Source organism: Macrotis lagotis, chromosome 7, assembly GCF_037893015.1.
Source record: "Macrotis lagotis isolate mMagLag1 chromosome 7, bilby.v1.9.chrom.fasta, whole genome shotgun sequence".
In the NCBI taxonomy this organism is placed as follows: domain Eukaryota; kingdom Metazoa; phylum Chordata; class Mammalia; order Peramelemorphia; family Peramelidae; genus Macrotis; species Macrotis lagotis.
The window spans coordinates 121,722,320-121,749,598 of NC_133664.1; the positions used below are offsets into that span (position 1 = coordinate 121,722,320).

Genomic DNA, 27,279 nt, shown 5'->3' on the forward strand with positions numbered 1-27,279 from the left:
AACTCACACTTTTTAAAAAGACAGGAAAAAAAGAAAGACCCAAAATAACTGTGTGACTTGTTGATTTTAATTCCATTTCCACCTCAGTTTTTCTAGGTGTACCTTGGTATTAACATTATTCTTTTTTCTTGATACTCCTTTTGGGATGATGTAAAATTCATTTCACATAGTTGTTGGATGTATTTTTGCTAGCAAACTGCCCTTTGTGACTAATGATTCCGGATGTTTGTGTTTTGGTTCTTCTCTTTTTGAATACGACTTTGTTGGACAATAAATTCTTTGAGCAATCCTGTGTGCAGCAAGTTCTTTTTCAGGAGCTCATGGCTACCACAGGGACGGATTGATCGGGGCTTTGGCTTGGGGTACTGAAACTTAGAAGACTTTGGCAGGATGGTCATTGCCTCTGCAGGGTTCTTAGTACCTAGTGAGGAAGAATATAATCAGTTAAAATGCGGAAGCTATCAGATCTCCTTTTTTGTCAGTCATAAAGCAAAACATTTATTAAGAACTTGATTTGTGCTAAGTACTGGGAATTCAAAGTAGAGAAAATCCATGATTTCTATCTTCAAGGGGCTCACCTCTAATGGAAAAGAAGACCTGTAAAAAATTGCACAAAAAAAAGGGAGATAATTCATAGAGAAAACTGAAAGTATTCTGGAAGTAGCTAAGACTCTGAGGAACAAGGAATATCAGATGACTTATTCTATGAGGAACACAAACCAACCAAAGTTAACTCCTTGCTCTACTGGTTTGCTGGGCCCTGCCCATCCTTTGGTCTTCCTACCAGTGTTCTTGCAGTAAGCAAGATGGGGATGGATGTGCCCAAGTTTTTCTCTCTACACAGAGGCCAGTATCATCTTCCCCTTCCGACCTCCCAACTTCTGAGGAAATCATCATGTGACTTCACTTCTTATAGGCCTTGGGAATGTAGATTTTATTACAGTCTCTTGGGTTTTCTCAGTTGCTTTTCTTTGTTACCAGGGAGATTGAAAAATGGCCATTTGCATTAAAAACAGAACACATCAAAAAGGCATTTTTTTTAAAGAAGAAAAGGCTGATTTGAGGGCACCTTTCCTGCTGCTTACCCTGAATGTTAAAATTGTTGAATTTGGTTTTTCAGACAAGTTTTTTATTTTTTGGATTTTTTTTTTTTGCAAGGCAATGGGGTTAAGTAATTTGCCCAAGATCACACTGCTAGGTAATTAAGTGTCTGAGGCTGGATTTAAACTCAAGACCTCCTGACTTCAGGGCCAGTGCTCTATCCACTGCACCACCTAGCTTGCCCCTGCAGACAAGTTTTTATGAAGAATCAATTTAACTATCAAGTATGTCTGGATAAATAACATTTACAGTACTGCTCTAAGACCCTAGTCTTTGGCTACTGATTAAAAGCATTTTTTTTAAATTTAGGAGTGAGACAGACTGTTCAAAAACCTTGCCTTTGACACATGCTATCTGTGTGACTGAGGATGTTACTTAACATCTCAGAGTTTCCAATTAACATTAAGAATATGTTTTCTATGGGAACAATCATATCTATTGAGGTCTGTAAAGTTTATAATGAAAGAAAGTAAAAACAAAACAAAAAGACTGGAAGTTGATCTGCTTTGAGGGAATTTCTATACTAGGTCTTGCTCACATTGACAATTCTAGGCCCCACCCTCACCAGACCGCATGTGAATTGTCCTTCATACAATATGAAATTGGCAAAAGAAAGTTGGGACATTACTAATGTATATATTGTCAGGCGAAGTCATTGCCAGATAGTTTTCCTTTGCCAGTTTTCTTTGTTAAAAGGGAAGATGCTATGGATTGGAGTATATCAGGAAATTATATCAATAAAATTTTGAATACATAAATAAATATATAAAATATTTTTAAAAAATTTTAAAGATAAACTGGGGAAGTAGAATCAATATCCTGAAGGAGAGAGACTGTATGAATCTTCATTGGGTTCAATGTGCTACCTTCATGTCCACTCTGGGCTGAGAATTAGAAATGAACCTCTTTTCCCCCATTCCCACTTTTTTTCTTCAGATCAGGAACCAAAATAAAAAAAGTTCCAATAAGTACAGATTTGGAAACAAAAAGTCAAGTGAATCTTTTAGTTTGAGCCAGACTGTAAAGGGTAATGAATGTTAGTGGTCAAAAATGGTCACGTAGTAACTGAATAATCCTAGATGCTCACTAAAATCTTTACATAGCTCTCTCTCACTTAATCCCAATTCATTTGCAAGTCATGGCATCACCTGTTCAATGTTATAGTCCTCCTCCAGAACAAAGAACAAATAGTAACACCAACAACAAGCCTAGAACGAGAGTGTTTAAAGCAGATTGAAATGAGACCTGGGCAAGGACAGGTCTTCAATAAGCAACACCCCAGAAGGAGGATATTGATAGTCTGCTAGGTGAGGAGAGGAAGGGGGAAAAATCCAATGAACAGGTCCATATAACCACTCAAGGAAGTTCAATCCTCCTGACAGTGTTCTTTACAGAGTTAAGGAAAAGAACAGGAAAGGAAGAAAAGGCACTGTGTTAGACTGTGCACTAACCTATATGTCAGTCAACAAGCATTTATTAGACACTTACTGTGATCAGCACCAGACACAGTAAGAAAGGCAAAAATCATGATTTCCTGCCCATAAGCTTCTCGTGTTCTACTGGAGTTAGGGTTAGGGCAGTTAATGTGGTTTTAAAAAAAAAAGACATTATGGTTTTTAGTAAAATCTGCATTATTAATATTTTCTCCATAATTTTAAGTCCAGTTCAACAAATTATCTCAATCTGCAGTGTTTGCAAATTTCTGAGGTGTGAATGCCAAGTGAAAACATTAACTCTCTGAGATAAAACTTGCAGAAGGTATTTTAGAATAGGATCCCTATACATGATTAATTTGTTAATTTTCTGCTTTTTTGTTTTTATTTTTCTCTTGCTTACCTAGTAAAATTCCTTTTGAGAAAACAAACTGAGTCTCTTCTGCACTAGGCAGAGAATGGTTTGTTCATATCTCAGGAAAGGGTAGGGGGATTCATGCAGCCCGTTTCCTAGGGAAAGCCAAAGATTCTAAACTAGATCTAAGGGAAAATCTCTCATAAATTAGTCTTTGATTCAGCTAAGGCTAACTTTTCTCCAGTTCTTCCCATGCTCTCAAAATCACCTATTTTCTCTCCAAGACCTTCATCACGAATATTCTTTTCATGAATCTTTGATCTCTTCTCTCCTAGGCTCCTTTCTAACACTACAACTTCAAACATGGAACCATCGAATTCTGTGATCTAATACTCACTTTCCTCATTTTACACGCTCAGTTCTCACCAATTCTTTTTTTCTTTGTTTTTTTTTAAAAAAAAAATTATTTATTTAAGGCAATGGGGTTAAGTGACTTTCCCAAAGTTACATAGCTAGGCAATTATTGCCTGAGGCTGAAATTAAACTCAGATCCTCCTGACTCCAGGGCCTGTGCTCTATCCACTGTGACACCAAGATGCCCCCTAAGTGTATTTCTGGGTTTTTTTAATTTATTTTTTTAGTTCTCATCAATTCTTTAAAAAAAAGTCCTGATTATAAATACACAATTTTTATCAGATTGATTAGGAAGGAAAAAAACTTGGAACTCAAAATCTTATGTTGAAAACTGTCTTTACATGTATTTGGAAGAAAAAAATGTAAAAAAAAGTCTTTTATTTTTTACCTGTCTTTCTTTCTTCCCTTACATTGAAAAACTACTTGAAAAAGTTGCCTATGCCATCTTTCATTTCTTTACCACCTAAATCATTCAATTCCTTAGAATATGGCTTTCAGTTCTATGAGACACAGAAATTGTCCTCTCAAAGTCCTATGACTTTTTCTTAAATCTGTCCTCAAGGACCTTACAGTCTAATGGAGGTGAGAATATATATATATATATATATCTATGTGTGTGTGTGTGTGTGTGTGTGTGTGTGTGTGTGTGTGTGGTTAAATATCTGAGACTGGATTTGAATTCAGGTCTTCCTGACTCCAGGGCTACTCTATCCCTTGTGCCACCTAACTGCCCTAAGAAGACTGGAAAGGTAGAAGGGGGTATGAAAGATTTTGAATACCAATATCATTATCATTGATTTCTTCCATCATTTAGCCTGTGACCTCCCCTCTTTTCTTGTTATCCTTTCTTTGTTTTATGTGACATCATGTACTGGTTCTTCTGATTTCTTCTTCTCCCAACTACTCTAATTTCTTCTTTGTTTCCTTCATTGGCTCTTTTTACAGCTCTAAATTTATGATTGCATGATATCTAATGACCTCAATTTTCTCCCTTAACTAGAAAGTGAGGTCCTCATTTGAAAGGGAGAGGAAGAACAATTGAAACTCAGTGTCACAGGATTTTGAGAGGGATGATGATTTAATGGAAAGAACCTGATGTTTCGTTATAAAATTATTCATTTGTTTCAATTGTGTCTGATTCTTTGTAATCCCATTTGGAGTATTCTTACAGAGATGCTGGAGTGGTTTGCCCTTTTCTTCTCCAGTTCATTATATGGATGAAGAAATTTGAACCAACAAGGTTAAATGATTTGCCCATAGTCACATAGTCAGTAAAGGTCTGAGGCTAGGTTTGAACTTAGGTCTTCCTTACTCCAGAACTGGTGTTCCATCCACTGTCCCACATAGCTACCCCAGCTCAGGCAAACTGGGTTCGAATCCTTTTTCAAACACTTAATCTCTCTCTGACCTTGGGCAAATCATTTAATTTCTCTGAGCCCCAGTTTCTTCTTTTGTAAATTGAGGAGTTTGGTACTGAATGAACTATGAGGTTTCTTCCAGAGCCTATGTTTATCCCAGTTCCAAGTCTAGTACTCTTATTTACTGAAAATTCATACAAGCCTGAAGGTAGATCCTTCTGACCTTCCCAAAACAGAGTTAATATTTCCCTCCCTAAAAACTGCTTTCTAGTTGCCTAGAGGTTAGAAGCACCTGAGATCTGCATCATTTTGCTGATATTGGGCATTGTGTGTATCATATATACCCATTGCCCACTAGGATGGGAAATAGAGAGTCAGCTCAGCTTGTTTGAAATCAGTATGAAAAATTGGTATTTTATTGTCTGAGCTTATCTCTTATACTTTATGTTTCTTCCTTAAGGATATGATTTCTCTCTCATCACACTCAATTTGGATCAATGTACAACATGGAAACAATGTAAAGACTGACAAATTGCTTTCTTTGGGGGTGGGGGGAGGGAAGTAAGAATGGGGGAAAAATTGTAAAACTCAAAATAAATAAAATCTTTAATTTAAAAAAAAGACAGTATGAGGAGGGTGGCTAGGTGGCGCAGTGGATAGAGCACCAACCCTGAGTCAGGAGTACCTGAGTTCAAATCTGACCTCAGACACTTAATAATTACCTAGCCTTGGGCAAGCCACTTAACCCCATTTGCCTTGCAAAAACCTTAAAAAAAAAGAGAGACAGTATGAGGCAAAATTTGACCACCAGTACTCATCATTTCCTATTTCTTCATTTCTGGATGTATAAAAGAATAAAGCATTTACTAAGTCCTTGTCATGAGCAAGGCACTGTGCTAAGAACTGAGGTTAAAAGAAAAGTAAAACAGTCTCTTGTTCTCAAGGAGCTCACTTTCTTTTATTTATTTATTTAAGGCAATGGGGTTAAGTGACTTGCCCATGGTCACACAGCTAGGCAATTATTAAGTATCTGGGGCTGGATTTGAACTCAGGTCCTCCTGACTCCAGGGCCAGTGCTCTATCCACTGCACCACCTAACTGCCCCAGGAGCTCACTTTTTAATGAAAGAGATAACACACAGAGTAGGTCCTTGGAGTGTAGCAACAAAGCGAATATCAATGTCTCTTTAACTCTCATTTCCAGAGAGTGAATTGCAATTATATTAGTTTCTGAAACTGAACCATTTAACGTGCCAAGGACTTGGATGGCAGGAGCATTGCTTTTTTAGTCTTCAGTGGTACTGGCTATAGAACCTACAGGAGCAATTTTCAGAATACATCTCCATAAATATTGCTTCCCCAGCTGAAGGCTGAGGGTACTGGGCTGGAAGCATTGATATTCACAAGGTTTTTGTATTCAGGATCCTGGCTGTCTCCAGCTAAGATCTCCTGGGCTAAGGAATATGGTCAAAGTGGTGAAGATTTAACTTGCCCGACATATGCTATTTACTCTCTCTCCTTCAGGTGGAATTGTTGCAAAGATACTGGAGTAGTTTGTCCTTTGTTTCTCCAGTTCATTTTATGGATGGGGAAATTTGAGACCAACAATGTTAAATGATTTGCCCACAGTCACATAGCCAGTAAAGGTCTGAGATTGGGTTTGAATTTAGGACTTCCTTACTCCAGGCCTGGTGCTCCATCCACTGTGCCATATAGCTACTCCAGCTTAGGCTTGCCTGTCCTTTATGTGACAGCTAACAGTTACAACTAGCCCCTCTGAGACAGGAGTCACCTTCCCAGAAGATGCCTGTGAGGATTGGACAGGGAGCAAGGAGAAGGGATGCCCTTCTACCTGTTGATGGCAGTTATCAGCACTTGCTGATGGTGATAAGAAAGATGAATCCCTGTCCCTTCAATGTTGCCTGTGGAAGCTGAACTAGAAATAGGTCTAGTTGTGTAGAGAGCACTGCTCTTTCTAAGACTCTTGGGCTCAGAGTTGTGGACCAAATCCATTGAGATCTGAGAGTAGATGCTGGTCAAGATGATAGTGATTTGGTTTGTCCTGGCATATGTTATCTTCTGTTTCTCCCTCAGGTGCCATGTTGCTTCAGCTAGGTTGACTTACCTACTCTGTTAGGATCATGTAGTATATGTGTTGAATGCTGGAGTGTGATTGAGGGGAGGAAGTAGATCTTGAATAGTATGAGCCACAATCATAAACCAATTAGACATCTAAGAACAACTTTTCATGAACCACTATGATTCTGGCACAAAGAGATAATCTACATAGATCTACAGTTAGAAGGAATTCAAACATTTGGTTCAACACCCTTGTTTGAAAGATGAGGAAACTGAAGGCCAGAGAGATTGTTACCTGCCTAAAGTCACATATCTATATATACAGGTAATAGGGATTCAAATCCAGGTCTTGTAACTTCAAATGCAACAACCTAAGAGACCAGGTACTAAACACAGCTGGTATCACAGCTGCACTATTCTTCTAAGCTTCAGTAGTTCTATCAACCACTCTGCCCACAAGTATTCACAAAAATATGAAAGAATATGCTAAATCAATAAAAAAAATTATGTAAACTTAAAAATCCTTGAGATATCATTCATACTCAATAACTTGGCAAGGATGATTTTTCTCTCATAAAAGTCATGTTGTGAAAATAAATATAGGTCCTCCCCACCCTAGGAAAAATAAAATTAAAAAAAATATGCTTCAATCAGTATTTGGGAACACCATCAGTTCTGTCTTTGGGGTTTGATAGTATACATAAGTCCTTCAGAGTTGACTTGAGTCACAGTATTGCTGAGAAAAGGTGTGTTTCACAGCTGATCATCCTACAATATTGTTACTTTGTATGTAGTACATTTCTCTTTGCTTCTGCTGATGTCTTTCCAGGTTCTGCTGAGAGCATCCTGCTCATCATTTCTTATGGTAGAGTAGCATAAACACATTCCAGAATTGTTCAGTCATTCCCTAACTGATGAGCATCCCCTCAAATTCCAATCTGAAAACTGTTCATATTTTTTGATCATTTGTCAACTAGGGAATGGCTTATTTTTCATAAATTCTGATTCCATTCTCTGTTTATGAGAAATGAGGTCTTTATCAGAGAAACTTGTTTCAATATTTTTCCCACAGTTACTATTGTTTACTGTATTTCCCTCTATCCTATTTTTCCTCCCACCACCCCATTTATTCTATTTTTTTCCTCTCTCTTTTCACCCTGTCCCTCCTCAAAAGTGTTTTGAATCTGAACATACTCTTCCCACAATCTTCCCTCCCTTATATCACCCTCCCCCTTTTCTCCATTCCCTTCTCCTCTTACTTTCCTCTAGGGTAAGATAGATTCTGTACTCAATTGAGTGTGTATGTTATTCCCTCTTTGAGCCAAGAGTAGGGGCTCACTCACTCCAACCTCAACTCTCTTCTCTCCCACTCCTCTGCAAAAGCTTTATTGTGATATAAATTACTCCATTCTACCCCCCCCTTTCCTTTTTTCCCAGTATATTTCTCTCTCAATCCTTAATTTTAAAATCTCAATCCTTCATTTTTAAAATATATTACCCCTTTATATTCAATTCCCACTGTGTCTTGTGTAATACATACACACCTTCTAACTGCTCTTAAAAACTGAGAAAGTTCATTGAGTTATTTAGTATCTTATTCTCATATAGGAATATAAGTAGGTCAACATCATCAAGTCCCTTATGATTTGCCTTTCCTGTTTACCTTTTTATGCTTCACTTGAGTCTCATATTTGAAGATCAGATTTTCTGTTCAACTCTGGTCTTTTCATCAGAAAAGTTTGAAAGACCTCAATTTCATTGAATATCCATCTTTTCACCCTGAGAGTATATTCAGTTTTTCTGGGTAGCTGATTCTTGGTTGTAATCCAAGATCTTTGCTTTCTGGAATATCACATTCTAAGCTCTATAATTCCTTAATGTAGAAACTGTTAAATCTTGAGTTGTCCTGACTGTAGTTCTATGATAATTAAATTGCTTCTTTCTGGCAGTTTGCAATATTTTCTTCTTGACCTTGGCACTCTGAAATTTGGTTATAATATTCCTGGCAGATTTCATTTTGGAATTTTGTTCATGAGGTGATTGGTGGATTAATTTCTATTTTACCTTCTGTTGCAAGAATATCAGGGAAGTTTTCCTTGATAATTTCTGAAAAGATAATGTCTAGGCTCTTTTTTTGATCATGGATTTCAGGTAGTTCAATAATTTTTAAATTATTTCTCCTGGGGGCAGCTAGGTGGCACAGTGGATAAAGCACCAGCCCTGGAGTCAGGAGTACCTGAGTTCAAATGCGGCCTCAGACACTTAATAATTACCTAGCTCTGTGGCCTTGGGCAAGCCACTTAACCCCACTGCCTTGCAAAAAACTAAAAAAAAAAACAAAACATTTTTCAGGGTGGCTAGGTGGTGCAGTGGATAAAGTACGGCCCTGGAGTCAGGAGTACCTGGGTTCAAATCTGGTCTCAGACACTTAATAATTACCTAGCTGTGTGGCCTTGCGCAAGCCACTTAACCCCATTTGCCTTTCAAAAAACCTAAAAAAAAATTATTTCTCCTGAATCTATTTTTCAGGACAGTTGTTTTTTCAACATTTCACATTTTCCTCTATTTTTTTCCATTCTTTTGATTTTATTGATTGTTTCTTAATTTCCCACAAAGTCATCAGTTTCCTTTCCTCAATTCTATATTTTAAGGAATTATTTTCTTTAGTGAGTTTTTGAATCTCCTTTTCCATTTGGCCAGTTCTGCTTTTTTAAGACGTTCTTCTCTCCTTAATGTTTTTTCTTTTTCTAGTTTACCCAGTCTGATTTTTAAAATGCTATTTTCTTCAGTATTTTTTGTGTCTCCTTCACTAAGAAGCTTCCTCAGTTTTCATGATTTTCCATATCACTCTCATTTCTCTTCCTAATTTTCCCCTCCATTTCCCTTACTTGATTTTCAAAATCCTTTTTGAGTTCTTCTATGACCTGAGACCAATTCATATTTTTCTTTGAGGTTTTGGATGTAGACTTTGTTATCTTCTGAGTGTGTATTTTTGTTTTGGCAAGGCAATGGATATAAGTGACTTGCCCAAGGTCACACAGCTAGGTAATTATTAAGTGTCTGAGACCAAATTTGAACTCAAGTCCTCCTGACTGCAGGACTAGTACTCTATCCATGGCACCACCTAACTGGCACTTCTGGGTGTAAATTTTGATCTTCCTTATCACCATAGTAACTGTCTATGGTCAGATTTTTTTAGTTTTTATCTTTTTGCAAGGCAAATGGGGTCACATAGGTAATTATTAAGTGTCTGAGGCCAGATTTGAACTCAGGTACTCCTGACTCCAGGGCTGGTGCTCTATCCACTGTGCCACCTAGATGCCCCCTTTTTTATGTTGTTTTGCTCTTGATTTCAGCTCTTTGTTAAGGTAGGGCTCTGCTCCCAGGGAGAAGGGTGCACTGTCCCAAGCTTCAGGAATTTTTTGCAGTTATTTTCAGAGATACTTCTAGGGACCTGCAACTTTTCAATTCTTCCAAGGTGGTATGATCCAAGGAAAGGTTTTTATTTCTCTTCTGGCCTGTGCTCTGAACTGTGAGTGACCACAAGCACTCCTTTCCTCTCTGGAACTATGATGAGGGTCTCCCCCTCCACTACAGCAGAAAGCTCTATTGTACTACTGCTCCTTTTCTTCTGGGATTGCAACCTAGGACTGCAACCAAGATCAGAATATGGGCAAAGCAACAGAGTCCTTCCTCAGTGAAAACAAAGAGATCCTTGTATTCTCCTTCCAACTCCCTTATTGTCTGTGGTTCCAGTGTTCCAGAAGCAGCTATCTCTGCTGATCAGTAGCTCCCAAGGACTGTTCCTGATCTGTGCTTCTGAGTCCTATTCTGGACAATGCTCCACTCTCATCCCAATACAGCAGACTTTTCCTGCTGACCTTCCAAGTTGTCCTTGGCAATCTGTGGACTGAGATGTCTGAAAACTGCCACCAGTGCCACTGACCCAGTCTTCTCACTGTCTGTTACTGGATTGTTGGGGTCAGCACCCCCCACTTTGTAGTCTGTGCTGCACTGAGCCCCATTTTCACCCTGTAGAACCTTCCCCAAAACTTCCAACTTTTCTTGGCTGCCAAATTGTTTCACTTAGTATTTTTGTAAGTTATACCACTCTAGAACTTGTTTACAGTCATTATTTAAAGGTATTTAGAGTGGTTTGGGGAATAGGTCAGGTGAGTCTCTGCCTTTACTCTGTCATCTTGGCTCCACCCCCTCCCAAAGATTATTTTTTTAAAAAGTGAATATAGTTAGTGTCAGGGAGACTGCAGAAAAATGGCTCACATTAATCTTTCCTCCCTGGCTAAAATAGAGGGAAGAGATGCTATATGTAATTTTCTGGGTGGGGACAGTCCTTGAGAATTAATTTCCCAACCAGGGCTAACACATAGCCTCTAAATATGGGGTTTTGCTTTTTGTCTTTTTGTCTTTGTTCTTTCTTGTTCTTTGAGAAAGAAATATTGGACTAAACTGTGACCTTACCATCCTTCATTCTTCCCTGGTTCTGCTTCTGACTCTTCAGACTTCATCAGAACACTCACCCTACCCATCAAGGTCCTGTCCTCTTCAGCTCCCTTTTATATATAATTTTCCCCCCATTAAAATGTAAGCTACTTGAGGGCAGGGTACTGTCTTTCTTTTTGCTTTTATTTGTATACTTGACATAGTGTCTGACATGTGGTAAATCTTCATTAATGCTTATTAACTAACTGATTCATGGAACTATGAAGTATTACAACTATTCTGGAAAGTAATTTGGAATTATTCAAGAAAAATATTAAAATATTCGGAGATTTTGCTATCAACATGTACTCAAAGGAGATCAATAACCAAAAAATGTCCAATATTCACCAGTTCTTTTTTGTAGTAGCAAAAATATTTTAAGCAAAGTATATGATTATTGATTAGAAATGGCTAAATGAATTGTGGTGCATGAATGTAATAGAATGTTATGCTGTAAGAGACAACATGATGAAACAGAAAAACACAAAGGAATGTTCATATGAACTGATAAAGGGAAGGATGCAAAACCAAGTAAATTAAATATAATGTCTACAACAATGTAAATGAAAAGAATAACAACAAAACCATCAAAACTTCATGCTGCCAAATATAATGAGCAAAGTTGACCCCAAAAAAAGTAATATAAGAAGACACTTTCTTCTGCTATTTTGCAGGACTGATGGATCATCAGAATATTATACTATTATATTTTTTTGATATTTTAGTTTGTAGAACTTTTCCCCACTTTCCTTTCTTTTTCTTTTCTTTTTCTGTTTTTTAGGTTTTTGCAAGGCAAAGGGGGTTAAGTGGCTTGCCCAAGGCCACACAGCTAGGTAATTATTAAGTGTCTGAGGTCACATTTGAACTCAGGTACTCCTGACTCCAGGGCTGGTGCTCTATCCACTGCGCCACCTAGCTGCCCCTTTCCTTGCTCTTTTAAAAATTCTTTATTCTAAGAATAATTTTCTAGAATGGAATAGGGGATGGGAAATGTAGTACAAACAAGAGAGATGAATAAAATTTTATTTTTTTAAAGAAAAGCATAATGGTCCAACCAAAGATACACCAGTAATCTTTCCATTGTCTGATTTCCTTAAAAACCCTCAGAACAAAATTAATGCTGTTGAACCACTGTTAGTTGCTATTGTTTCTCATAGCCCTGGCAATTGGGAAGCAAATCAAGGGCTTCCCTGATGCCAAGCCTAAGTCTCTTCTATTTATTGACTGACCAATTCGTACATTTTCTTGACTATACTGACAGCTGGGAATAGTAAAATCACCTGGGTCTCTCAGAAGAAGTAGGAATCAACACACCCTAGTCCCAAGTGATGGGATAGTCTAAGAATCTCCTTAAGGATACATGCTGTCCTCCTGGCTTCAATTCTCTTAAGCAAACATGAAAGAAAGATCAAGAATCCTTACTTCTAGGTAAACATGTATCTAACACTTATGCTACATGTGCTAGTTTAAAGTTATCACCATCCATAAAATCTTTCTTTGTTAACCTGCTATCATTTGTTTCTTTTTTTTTCTTTTTCTTTTTTCTTTTAAGATTTTTCAAGGCAATGGGGCTAAGTGGCTTGCCCAAGGTCACACGGCTAGGTAATTATTAAGTGTCTGAGGTCAGATTTGAACTTAGGTACTCCTGACTCCAAGGCCAGTGCTCTATTCACTGCGCCACCTAGCCACCCTTATCACTTGTTTCCTAGACCCAGAACCTTTCATTAACCGGCATCTCTTTGAGTCCTCTGACACTCATATGATCACAGTTTAGTTGGAATGAACACTTCAGAGTTCCATTAGTACAAACCACACCCAAACAAAACTCCCTCTGCAACATATCCAACAAGCGTTTTTCATATCTTTTTTTGAAGACCTTCATTGACAGCTTCCTGAAGCAGCCCATTTCATTTTTTAAGCTCTAATTATTAAGACGTTTTCCTTACATCAAACTGAAATCTGCCTTTCTGTAACTTTCCCCCTCCATAAGGTCTCCTCCTCCCACTTGCTACTAATTTTGCCCTCTGAGGTTGAGAAGAATCTCTCCTATCCAGAAGTACAAATATACTGAAGTCTCACTGTAATATAACCAATGAGAACGTGGACTTTTTTTACAACATGGGCCAGTTTTGTTTCCCAAAAGTATAGGAAAACCTTTTTTTTCTAACCCTGTTTCTCTAGAATGATTCTATGGCATACATAACCTAGATGACAGTATTACAGTGACTATTATATTAGTGTAATGAAGAAGAGGGATGGGTATGCTATTACTTCTTGGCGGGGGAGGGTCAGAGTCATTACTATCAAAAAACCCTCTTCCTAAAGCTATAGCCAAGCTTGCTGGTTGGAGGCTTCTAGGGTGGTGAGCCAAGAAAGTGGTTGCACCCCAGAAGAGTTCTCTTATTCCCAGAAGCAAGCCATAATTCAAAGACCCTGTCCATGTTAGTTTTACTTTGTCATTTGAATTGTACCTAGAACTTCGCTAATTATCCTACTTGTCATGGTTTTCTCTGGAATATCCTGGGGACCATAAGACCACGTGAAAAATACAGATTCCTGAAATAGTCAGTCTTACAGATAAGTGGTACCTATAGATCATTCTCATATGCCAGGATTTTTAAAAAGTTACTCATCTTTATTTTTAATGAACTTGGAAAACATCAATCAACATGACATCCCAATATACAATGAAGCAAAATAGGACTAGATAAGAAACTATGACTCTCTATTATGAGGTTTGTTTTTTTAAATATTAAATTTTATATTAAACATAGCAGTAACAGCACTTCTCTGCTTGTCTGTGTTTCCCTTCTGTTCATTTGAAAAATGTTTCACAAAGCAAGAAATTTGAACATGTATATGATGCTTGGAAGTTTGGAAAACACTTTGTGTGCAGGATCTAATTGAGTTCCACAGCAACCCTGTGAGCTAGGCAATTACAGGTTGGGTTATCTCCATTTTACAACTGGGAAAACTAAGCTTAAAAGAAGTTGAGGGACTTGACTTGTGATAATACAAGCCTAGTATCAGAGGCAGAATGTGAACCCAGGTCTTCTTAACTCTAGCTTCAGCTTCTTAGCTGTTGTACCAAGCTTTTTTTTTTTTCACCAAAAGACCTTAAAACTGAGACTTTCTCTTATTGAAAACAGCTCCAATACCTGCTTTATTAATTTCCTAGGTTCAAATAAGGCATCTAGATGGTGCAGAGGATAAAGTCTCAGGCTTGGGGTCAAATCCAGCTTCAGATATTTACTAGCTGTGTGACTGGGCAAGTCATTTAAGTCTGTTGGTCTCAGTTTCCTCATCTGTAAAATGAGCTGGAGAAAGAAATGGCAAAACCAGTATTGTTGCCAAGAAAACTTTAAATGAAATCATGGAGAATTGGACATGACTAAAAAACAACTTAAAATAAAGGAATTGACAGATATAAAAGAAAAGCCCCATTGGGGATGGATGTGGCATTATGTGCTACTTTACCTGAGTTGTATTTGGTATCTCCTTTGATCTCAGTTTCTCTGGTTTTGCTGCTGTTAGAACTTCTCCAGGAATCCCAGATAGGGCAAAGTCAAGTAAAGAGACAAAGGAAAAATGAAAAATCATTAAAACTGTATTTTGGGGAGGGGAGGGTAGTGCATGCCTGTAAATCCCTGCTTTTAGGGGAAGGCTGAGGCTTGTAGATCACTTGAACTCGAGAGTTCTGTGCTTCATCTGGGTTAACATGTATCATGAGAGTCTCATCTCCCATTTAGTACCAATATGATTAAGACCCTTAGGAAATACTCAAGAAATATTCAAGAGGGGGAAATGTCTCTCCAAAATGGAACAGGTCAAACTTCCTTGTTTATCAACAGGGGGACCTGCCTGGGCAAATTAGGGACACTCTGGCACACAAAAAAAGAAAAAAATAATTTCAAAACTAGTCTTTGTGTTTTACCAAAGTAGAAATATCTTTAGGCATTGATAAAAATACAGAAATGGTAAATCATGATCTTATTTGGTGGATATGGTGCTTCTAAAAATTGCCTAGAGAAAATATGGGAATGCCAAGAAAGAGAGAGAGAAAGAAGGAGAAAAGTCAACTTTTGCCTTTGCTGGGGAATGAGTGGGTACCACTCCATCTGTTATGGCCTTTGCCTTAAGCACTTACTTATTTCTATGTGTTGTCAAATGCATAAGTCTTGCCCCAAATGTAAATCTGAGGTTTTTGCTATCTGGTGGCCTATTCTGTCAACATACAGAGAAAGGTTTAATTCAAGTTTCTAATATAGCTATTAGAGGAAAATCTCACAATCATACAATATGTTCAAGGATTTGCTTCTTTAATTAAAATTTTGTAAAACTAACTAGGATTTTTGAAGATAGCAAATAGTTAATAGTAATGGGGCATATAAAGGAAAAAAGAACGGAAGGAAGGTAGAGTGAAGGGGGAGGGGAAGAAAGGCAGGGACAGAAGGAAGGAGGAAAAAGTTTAAAGAAGAGTAAGCTATAATATATGGAAACTTCAAAGGAAAGAAAAGTGAAATGAGGGAGAGTTCAAGGGAATAAAAGAAGAGAGGAATCAGAAAGAGAAAGACATATTTTTGGGATTTTTTGCAATGGGGGTTGAGATATTTGTCCAAGGATACACAGCTAGGTAATTATTAAATGTCTGAGACTGGATTTGAACTCAGGTCTGCCTGACTCCAGGGCTGGTGTTCTATCAGCTGTGCCATCTAGCTGCCCAAGAGAAAGATATATTAAGGGGAAAAGGCAGAAAGAGAAGAATTTAAAGAAAGGTACAAGTTGGAGAGGCAGAAGGCCAAAAAAAACAGATGAAGGGGACAGGAACATTGAATTATAATGATATGGAATATGAATCAAATGATTTTAAATAAAACCCTACAGTATATAGAGGGAGAAAGGGGACAAGGTCAGAGGCTTTTACCAAGATGATTGTTGTTCAAAGACAAATTTGTCATCTTCATTCAACCCATTTCTCTTCCTCAAAAAATATCTCTGCTTCCTCCCCACTCCGCCCTACCAAAGTTTTATTATATATCATTCTGTCTATTTTAAAGAAAGTAGGGAAGTCAGGGAGAAGGGTCAGAATAAACCATAGAGAACAGAGACAAGATCTGGTTCATCAGTTTAATCCTATAAACACCCTATAAACACATGTACTATGTGCTAGCCACGGCAATACAATTAATAGGACTTGGTTTCTGTCCTCATCAAGTTTGCAATGTAGTAGGTAGAATATTCTAAATATAAGCGAAAAGCTGTTAAAAATCATAGAAGATGGGTGGCTAGGTGGTACAGTGGATAGAGCACCGGCCCTGGAGTCAGGAGTACCTAAGTTCAAATCCAGCCTCAGACACTTAATAATTACCTAGCTGTGTGGCCTTGGGCAAGCCACTTAACCCCATTTGCCTTGCAAAAAACAAAAAATAAAAAGCATAGGAAAACTTCTTCAGGTGACAAGTCACATCCTTGCCAGTGTCAGATCATGAATAGCTAAGTGCTTTAATAAATAGAGCACTGACCTTGCAGTCAGGATAGGAATTTGAATCCAACCTCAGACCCCTGACACTTACTAGCTGTGTGACCTCTAGGGTCATCTCCAGTCATCCTGATTCATATCTGGCTACTGGACTCAGATGGCTCTGGAGAAGGTGAGGCTGGTGACTTAGCCCAGCATCCCCTCACTCAAATCCAATTCATATGCTTGTCATGGCATCACCTCCCTGATGTCATGGTCTTTGAGAACAAAGGACAACCATTATTATTATAATGAACATTAATTAAGGCTTTTCCTCTCCTCTCTTTTTCACTTGCTAGCAAGTATAGTTTATACACTTGCTTAAATGTAGTAAACTTATATTTAATCAGTGAATTTCTTGATTTCCTTTCAGGCAGTCCAAGATCTCTGTGAAGTGGAAACTAAGATTCACTGTGCTGTCTTTTACTGGGACTGCTGGGACCAATTATTATTCCTTTTTTTCTGATTAAATATAAAATTTTTTTAAAGTGTTCCAAATGCAAATGAGGAGAATACAAGATAGAAACTCTTTCTGACAGGGAAACATTGTCCATTAATGGTTCATCAACTGCTTAATGAGTACTACAGTATTTTGTTCTTCATTCCTCATTTCTATGCTCATTAATCCCTTTTGGTAGAAGTTGATACTGGTTGCAGGAGAAATTGTCAGGGACTGACCGCCCATACAATCACTTACTTTAATTGGTCTTTCTGAGGGGTAAGATCTATTGAGAGATCACAGGTGGTTTCATGTGTCCCTATGGCCATCAGCAGCTTCAGGTTATCACTTGATCGAGGGTTTGATGGGTCATACTTTGTGGATTACATGAAAAAAGAATTACATGATGACAATTCCTAGAACTGAAAGTATGTGACAACAAACAGGACCCTTTTCTCACTTCTGAGGTGCAGAGATATGAAGAAGTCTAGAGATTACGTCTACTTCCCCTCCACACTCTTTTAGCTTTATTCTTTGTTTTGAGGGTGATGAGTTAAAGAGCTAGAATTTCCTTCCCTTGGATCAGGAGTAAAGAACTGGGCCAGAGCAGACCTTCCTTCTAGTAGTAAAATAAGAATTTTGAAAGGCAGTATCAATATGGTAATAATTCAAGACAGAAGCCTCACAGCCCTACTGAAGAACAGACTTCTCTAGAATTTAATGGGAACTCTTCCTGAGTCTTTATTCTCTTTCCTTCTCTGTCTATAACTCTAGATTTCCTTCTATCATAGTCATATATAGTTAACCCTTAGGGGTATGAAGTCCCCATGGACATTCATGTAAATTTTTTAGATCAAACCAGAGAAGTCTAAATTTTTTTTCTTCTATGGGGTGTTTACAGAACTATATTATAAAATTTGGGTAGCTCTTTGGCTTTATGAAGATCAATGCTAAGTAAAAATCCTAGCCTTTGTGTGTCATCTGCTGGTTTTTGTGTTCTTTTTGCAAACTTCTTTAAAAAAAAAGAAATTGTGGTTATGTATGATGTTAAAAGATAAAATATGGGGCTATTATACACTATACATATCTTTAATGCATTTCTGAATTTCTAATCGTTTTCTATGCAGTATGTGGTTTTCACAAAACTCCCTCAAGTCCTCATTTAATGATAATAATAATAATAATAATTATTATTATTATTATTAATTTTGTATTGGTTTATCTATGCACATGTTGTTTTTCCATATAGAATGTAAGCTCTTTGAGGGCAAGGATTTTTTTCATTTTTAGTTTTATATTCTCAGTACCTAGCTCAGTGGCCAAACACTTAGCAGTAGATGCTTCATAAGAGCTTGTTGCATTGAATTTGTATTTATAATCCTATGATCTTTTTTATATTTTTCCTTCCTTCCTTCCTTCCTCCCTTCCTTCCTTCCTTCCTTCCTTCCCTCCTTCCTTTCTCCTTCCTTTCCTCTGTCTTTTATACCCTTCGGATTGTCCTGGAATTTGTGGAGATCACAGTCTGTGACAAGTCCCAGTGCATCCTGAGGGTCAGAATTGTGACTGAAAAGATCTATTACCTTTTCTTCATCCTATTTCTTGTCTTTCTTTTCTTTCTTTTAACGGACCATAATTTGAAAGTGGCAGCTTTTAAAACACTAACATGCCATTAACTTTACTAACTAAATTGTGATATTCCCTGTTCTTAATTTTAAATTGAACAATTAAATTGAACATGTATCCTCTAAAGAATTTTTTATTTGAGCATGTACATATTTTCACATCCTGTAAATCAATTAATAAAGTCAATATATTCAATAATCCATTATTTATTAATTAACTATCATGTACAGAGCACTATGCTAGGGCTCTGGAAGAGATAACATGTTTAATTAGGACGCAAGTCCCTGTTCTCATAAAGTTTACATTCCAGTGACAAAATAAAACTGATAAAAAAATTGATAAAATTGCCTGTTCAAAACTTGTTATGTCTATCACCATTATCAAAGCACTTAGAGAAAGACTGCTAGTAGCTAAGTTACACACCTGGGGGTTGGATATAACCTAAACCATCCCTTAATGATTGATCCCCACCTTAAAGATAAGAGGGAAAACATCTTTACCTCTTCTTCCAGAAAGGTTGTGCTAGGGATTTGGGGTACCAAGCAACGATTCACATGGATTCTAGGATCTTTGGTGGTTATGGACAGGTCCTTCTGTAGAATGTTCACGAGATGGATCCATAAATGGAAGACAGTTTCAGAGTGTTTGGGATGGAGCTTCATGTAATAGATCCTTTCAGTCACAGTTCTGACCCTCAGGATGCGTTGGGACTTGTCATAGACTGTGATCTCCACAAATTTCAGTGGGACAATCCTAAGGGCATCAATGAAAATACCATCAGAAAGAATTACTTTGAGTAAAGCAACACTATGCTTAACTGGAAAGTCACATTTTCTCTGCTTGCCATTCATTAAGCATTGCCTAAGGGGCCTGGATTCCCTTTATCCAATCCAATCTGGTTCCAGAAGCAGTACAGTTCCACAAAGTACCAGAGCCAAGTACTGTGCTAAATGCTGGGAAAGTTGATTTAATACTTCTCAAATACTAATCAGTATCAATCAATCAATCTGATATGATTCTAAGTTCTGTATATTAGGTCCCAGAGCTGTGAAGTGCAGATGTTAAGATCCTTTGCACAATCACAGGAAGCAAGCTAGAAGCCCTCTACTCTTGTCTCTATGGCAGAGGTGCCTCAATTTTATGGAAACTATCAATTTATTTTTGTACCAAAGAACCAAGGAAGTGACCACCTTATGACCATTTTATGACCACCTAGTAAATATATGTAATATGTAGCATTTCCCCTCCTGCCTAAGCTAAGAGGTGGCCCATCCATCTTATGACAACCTAGTCAGCGAAGATTTTTTTTGCCTTGCCCAATGCATGACCTTGCTTGACATCTATGTTAGTCTATGTGTCATATGTCAACCAAGGAAATTATTTTATTAAAGATCCCAAACCCTAGAAAAGTAGGGCCCTGGAAGAAGGAATCTTAGCATGTGAGGAAGATATGAGGTCAACTTCATTGAAAGGGGATCATAGAACCTTTAATGAAGTGTCACTGACTCAGAGCTCTGCCTCAGTTTCTTTTATTGTAGGTGGGAAAATTTTAGTTGCTACAGTGCTGAGGGGGTAGCAAGGGATCTAACTATAACTCTTCTCTCTGCTTAGGGGAATTCTCTTTAGAAAAGAGTTCATAGCATAAGTAGAAAGGTCCAACCCCTAAACAATCCTAGGACATCTCTAACTTTAATGATTCAAGATAGAGATATCAGTCTATTTTTCTTCATGAAAGCAGAGGATGGACATCCTAGGAAAGAACTAAGGGTGTTCAGAGTAGAAAAGAAAATAGAGTAGAAAAAAGAATAGATTGTCCACACACTACTATTCTCAAAGTGCCTCTTTCTTTAAACCAATTTCCTAACCTTCTACCCTTTCTTTTATCACCTAAATAATAAAGTGTTAATTGTGAAAACAACAGTATTATTGTTGTTGTTGATGATGATGATTGTGGTAATTATTACTTTCCTCAGCTTTGCCTGGTTTCCTTCAAGATTCAAATTCCATCTTTTTTTTAAGGTTTTTGCAAGGCAGTGGGGTTAAGTGACTTGCCCAAGGTCATACAGCTAGGGAATTATTAAGTGTCTGAGGCTGGATTTGAACTCAGGTCCTTCTGACTCCAAGGCCAGTGCTCTATCCATGACACCACCTTGCTGCCCCCAAATTCCATCTTCTTCTTCAAGTCTTTCCTATTCCTCCAGTTATTGGTATCCTACCCTCCTCACAAAATATCTTTTTTTTTTTTTTAGGTTTTTGCAAGGCAAATGGGGTTAAGTGGCCTGCCTAATGCCATGCAGCTAGGTAATTATTAAGTTTCTGAGGTCGGATTTGAACTCAGGTACTCCTGACTCCAGGACTGGTGCTCTATCCACTGCGCCACCTAGCCACCCCCTCAAAAACTATCTTATATTTATTTTGGAGTATATATTCCATATATATTTCTATATGAACATGCTGACTCCTTCAACAGAAAGTAAGCTCTATGAAGCAGGAACTATTTTGCTTTTAAGTCATCATATCCTCCAATTCTAATAGAATTACCAGTACATAATAGCTTAATGAAGGAGAAGGGGAGAAAAAGGAAGGGGGAGAAGAATAAGGAGGAGGAGCAGGGGGAGAAGGAAGAGAAGAAACAAAATCACAAGATTACCCAATTTAAACCTTTGATTATCCTTTGTGTTTTTTTCTTTTTCTGTACCCAGCTATTGAGTAGTACCTATGCCAGTCATTCAATCATAAAAGTTCCCTTCCAATGCCCTCTCCTTCAATTGTCTATTTTACTTATTCTATTTACCTACTAAGACTGATAGTTGGCACATTGATAGGTTTGGTCCATGGTGATAAATGCCCCTGGGGCCAAGTGACCTTAGCCATCAGGAAGATGTTTGGCAGTGGAAGGGATGGCACTGAGGAGGTCACTCCAAGGATCACAGCTGTGGACCTATCCTCAGCATCTATCCAATCCTCATGATTTGTGACCTGTAAATCAATTCCAATAACAAAGATCAGAGAAGAACTGAAACTTGGTGATTGAAGGAGCAAGGCATCAGGAAAGGATTGGGAAGTAAGGAGAATACTAAATTGGCAGCAATACATAATCTTGGAGCTTGACATCTAGCTTCCAGGGTGGTAATGTAATAGTCTCAATAGGCACTGGAGAGATGGATAATTCAGACTGGTTCAGATGAATGATTTCCTCCTAACATCTATCTTTCCATTCATATTTGTATGAGTCCCCTCCATAGACTTTACTCTGTTGACAGACTATGTGACTCTCCAACCCCTACATATCTCTTATACTTTCTTTCTCTCACCTCTGTACCTTTCCCTCATGTTATTCTCACTGTCTGGAGTGTCCCCCTTTATCTTTCCCAGCCACACGTTCAATTGTTGAGACCCTACTTATCCTCTCCCTCCTAAACCTAGTTTAAGTACCACTTCTTCCAAGAGACCTGCTTTCCCTCCAAATTGTTAGTGATCATTCCCCTCAACTCTCACATAACTCTATGCATCTCACAACTTTATAGACAATTTTGTGAATTATAACTGTCTGTATACTTGTCATATAAGCTAAGTAGACTGTAAACCCCATGAGAGCAGGGAAGCAGGTTTAACATTTCTTCTTTCCTAGTGTGCTCTATACATAGTAGTTGTTTATTAAGTTGTATTGTTATTTATTCTTTTGTGTATATATTTTACCTCCCCAACTAGAAAGTGAAATCCCAGGTGGAAATTGTGTTTGATGAGTGGTTAAAAATTGTGTTGCTGCTGCAAGAAGGAATGAAGGGGGGGTGGCTAGGTGGCACAGTGGATAAAGCACCGGCCCTGGAGTCAGGAGTACCTGGGTTCAAATCCAGTCTCAGACACTTAATAATTACCTAGCTGTGTGGCCTTGGGCAAGCCACTTAACCCCATTGACTTGCAAAAACCTAAAAAAAAAAAGAATATACATTGGGGACTAAGGTATAAGAAAAAAAAAGAAGGAATGAAGGGTTGAACAGGGAATTCAACTGAAGTAATGAATACTCTTCAAGTCCTAGAGAATTAAAACCAGGCAATTAATAGGCAATATTTACAAGTTTAATTATCTACAGCAAATTTTTAATCCCACACTGGCTTCTATTGCTAATTAACACATTTCTGAAGCTGTTGCCTGTGGTACCTGAGACCTCTGCCCCATGACAGCCATCCAATAGGTAAATTATGGCTGTTATGATCTATCTGCCCACTTGTTGAAATTGATGAAATTTGTTGGAATGTCACCCAATCAATAATAAATCCCGAACTCTCCCTGCAAAAATGCCTGAGAATAAATCCTAAGGGATCCACTCCCATTAAATAGAAATTAAAATACTGTGATCCTTGTCAATTGATACTGCTTAACCCAACACTCCCCTAAGCAATAAACTAGCATTAAAGGACCCTTCCTGAGTGGGAGTCCCCTAAAGAAGAGTGAGTACTGCCCCAGTCCCAATCCTGTAATTTAATGAATTCATTTTGATAAGTGTCCTTAAATAAAATTTGTAATGGTAGCCTCTTTCCAAGAGTCTTTAAGTTTTATCTCAATTTCATTCTTGCCTATTGCTAAACTTTTCTGGGTATAAAAGGGTCTGAAATTCATTAGAATACCCCCCTCTCAGCTCTCCCTCTCAAATGGAACAGATGTCACTGGATGTGAGCTTTGAGAGCAATTTTAACATCAGCTTAAACAAAATATGGTTAGATGGATAAATCATCTGCCAAAAAATATGTCTTTGTTTCAAAGCCAAATAAAAATTTTTTGAGGATGTTAAGTTTTATTTGCAGCACTACTACTACTACTACCCCCTGTTAATTAGATTGGATTAGATATACAAGCTAGCTCCTTTATATGTTAACAGCTATTTTATATGACTTGGGAACACATCACTTCTGCTCTCTGGAACCAAGTTTCTTCATCTGTGAAATCAAAGGGTTGTACTAGATATTAACTGGTATTTGTGTAGTTCTCGTTAATGTTAGAGCTGGGAATTGAGTATATGTCATCTTTCTGATTCTGAGTTCTAAAATCTAGTTTCTACCCTACATTGCCTTCTCAAGATGAAGTCTAAGGTTCTTTTGTGCACTAATATTCTGATTCTAAATATTCATTTTACCACCAATTTAGCATAATGATATCAAATATTATGGACACCAACCCCTGGAATCTTGTAAACACATCTTTGAGCAAGATTATAATTCTAGGGCTGGAAGCATTGTCATTGTCATTGTCAATAAATTTAAAAAAGCAGATTTACTAAGATTAAACTGCTCCTGAATCTTGGATTGAGGAGATGGGATTTTGTTAATATTTGATTCAACAAATGTCTGTAGTAGGTATTTGTCTTCAAGAAACTTACATTTTACCATTCTCTTCCAACTGTAGAATCATAAAAGGAACTGATAAAATAGAAGTTTGCTGTATAGAATAATTTTGCATATATATTTTGTGCCTAATGATAGCCTCATCTCTAAGGTAAGGGACGGGTGGGGAAGAAAAAAATTTACATGATACATATTTTGTTTTAAATTAGAAAGGAATAACACTTTCTGTGCATAGTAGATTTTCAAGTTCCTGTACAATCATCTTTTTTTTTTGTTTTGCAAGGCAATGAGGTTAAGTGACTTGCCCAAGGTCACACAGCTAGGCAATTAACCTGAATCCAGGGTTAGTGATCTAACCACTACACCACCTATTGATTAAATCAATAACCACCTAGTTGCCCCTCAATCATCTTATGGTTATATAAAAAGGTAATATGATTATATTAAGAGATGCAAAAAAAATTTGACAAAACAACATCCATTTGATTAAAAACACTCAAAAGCTTAGTTATAAGAAGTATATATCTAAAACTATCAGTAAGCATTATTTGTAACAGGAAGAAGCTAGAAACCTTCCCATAAGATCAGGGGGTAGAACAAGGATGCCCATTACCACTAATAGTATTTAATAATATATTAAACATTCTAGCAGTGAGAAGAAAAAAGAAACAAAGAATCAGATTGAGTAATGAGGTAATAAAATTTCTTTACAGACAATAATATACTTGGAAAATCCTGGAAATTCTACTAAAAAAATTAGTTAAAATAGCATAGTAGAAAGAAATGCTAGTTAATAAATTAAAAAAAAAAGATGGTACTGTATAGACTCATAGGCCCAAGACTCAGTATCCCAGACCCATATTAGCACAGTATTTCTTTAAGTCATTAAGACTCAGTTTTCAGGGCAACAAAAATGTGCATACCCTTTGATCCAGCAATACCATTACTGGGTCTATACCCTGAAGAGATGATGAAAAAGGGTAAAAACATCACTTGTACAAAAATATTCATAGCAGCCCTGTTTGTGGTGGCAAAGAATTGGAAATCAAGTAAATGTACTTCAATTGGGGAATGGCTTAGCAAACTGTGGTATATGTATGTCATGGAATACTATTGTTCTATTAGAAACCAGGAGGGATGGGAATTCAGGGAATCCTGGAGGGATTTGCATGAACTGATGCTGAGTGAGATGAGCAGAACCAGAAAAACACTGTACACCCTAACAGCAACATGGGAGTGATGATCACCCTTGATGGACTCACTCATTTCATCAGTGCAACAATCAGGGACAATTTGGGTCTGTCTGCAATGGAGAATACCATCTGTATACAGATAAAGAACCATGGAATTTGAACAAAGTCCAAGGACTATTTCCTTTAATTTAGAAAAAAAAGCTGATATCTTATTGTCTGATCTTGTTATCTCTTATACTTTATGTTTCTTCCTTAAGGATATGATTTCTCTCTCATCACATTCAATTTGGATCAATGTACAACATGGAAACAATGTAAAGACTGACAAATTGCTTTCTGTGGGGGGTGGGGATGGAAGTAAGATTAGGGGAAAAAATTGTAAAATTCAAAATAAATAAAATCTTTAATGAAAAAAAGACTCAGTTTTGTAAGTTATACCATTATGACAATTTCCTCGATTTTGAGGGGGTGAAAAGTTCTTTTGACAGGTAGAATCAATGCCTATCTGAAATTGTCCATCCTTGGCCTTCCAGGAAGGTTTTCCAAAATATTCCCAATAGCATTGGGTAGAATTCAAAGGTAAAGCTCTAGCACTGACCTATAACTGAGTCTTTGTTTGTTTTGGGTTTTTTTTTTTTGCAAGGCAATGGGGTTAAGCCCAAAATCACACTCCAGGGCCAGTGCTCTGTCCACCGGATCACCTAGCTGCCCCCTTTAACTGAGTCTTAATCTCATTACCATTCTGTCTCATTTGGGCTCATGGTTCAGAAAAGTGGGTGAAAGGGTAGGCTGGGCAAAGAGAGAAGATAGGTACAAATGGAGATATTCAAAACTAAAGACTTGTTCCCTAGTGATTCAGACTCAATGTTTTATACAGCCAAAACATTGGAAGTGGTTCAATTATTATATACAGTTTGAGAGAGTTCTCCTCTTTCAAATCAAGAGTTGACCTGAAAAAAGAGGACAAGACTACCTGGATGAAGTTGCTTTCAAAGATGGCAGAACTGGGGAATAGGTTGAACTCTGGAGAATGAAGCAACTTGCTGAGTAGACCTTCTTCCACCCCAAGGCCCACTCTGGAGTATGATTCATCAACCATGATGGGAGACCCCAAATGTCTGTCACTGGATCCTGGGAAGGACTGACTTGATTAACATTGTAAGTCTTTCACACTGGCTTCACCCAAATGTATGATTCCCATGCCACCATCACTCCTTTGTTATAGGGCCCAGGCAGGGCTGTCAGCTCACAATAGTATATGAGTGACATCAAGGAACTTGACAGCAACAGGAAGAGGAAAGGAGAATGAGAGAGGAAATGCTAACATGTGCCAATAATTAGGGTACTCTTGGTAAAAGATTGGGTCCTCTCCTGGAAAAAAAGGATTTGAGTTCAATTCATTTCAATAAGAATTTATTAAATTTTAAAAATATTCAAAGGGTAGTATGAGATGAGGAGATACAAAACCAAAAAGAGAACTGTTTTTGCAGGGATGGTGTAACATAAGGAAAACTATTAATATAATTGATTAAATCAATAATAAAAGTAGAAAAAATCATATGATTATATCAAGAGATGTAAAAAAATTGACAAAATACAACATTCATTTGATTAAAAACACTCAAAAACTTAGGTATAAATAAATTTTCCTTAAAATCATAAGAAGTATCTACCTAAAGCCATCAGCAAGCATTATTTGTAACAGGAAGAAGCCAGAAAGCTTCTCAATAAGACCAAGAGGTAAAACCATTATCACCAATATTATTTAATATTATATTAAAAATTCTAGCAATAAAAGAAGAAACAGAAACAAAGAATCAGATTAAGTAATGAGGTAATAAACTTTCTTTACAGACACTATATAATATAATTGGAAAATCCTAAAATTCAACTAAAAAAGTCAGTTGAAACAATAACATTAGCA

General features: G+C 37.4%; 1 protein-coding gene across 3 annotated transcripts; it reads right to left on the reverse strand.

Moving 5' to 3' along the window:
* Positions 1 to 45: 45 nt before the first annotated feature.
* Positions 46 to 26,532, reverse strand: LOC141493810 (Golgi-associated RAB2 interactor protein 1A-like). Of its 3 annotated transcripts, none has more exons than XM_074195133.1 (6): positions 26,329 to 26,532; positions 21,614 to 21,798; positions 19,320 to 19,572; positions 17,455 to 17,570; positions 14,717 to 14,775; positions 46 to 421 (listed from the first exon to the last, which is right to left on the reverse strand). In XM_074195133.1, the coding sequence occupies exons 1-6, from the start codon at positions 26,452 to 26,454 to the stop codon at positions 210 to 212; spliced, it is 951 nt and encodes a 316-aa protein (XP_074051234.1). In that variant the 5' UTR covers positions 26,455 to 26,532; the 3' UTR covers positions 46 to 209. The 3 variants fall into 3 exon arrangements, with proteins under 3 accessions (XP_074051234.1, XP_074051233.1, XP_074051235.1); XM_074195132.1 differs by having other exon boundaries at positions 14,717 to 14,778; XM_074195134.1 differs by lacking the exon at positions 21,614 to 21,798 and having other exon boundaries at positions 14,717 to 14,778; positions 26,329 to 26,531.
* Between the last annotated feature and the right edge of the window lie 747 nt (positions 26,533 to 27,279).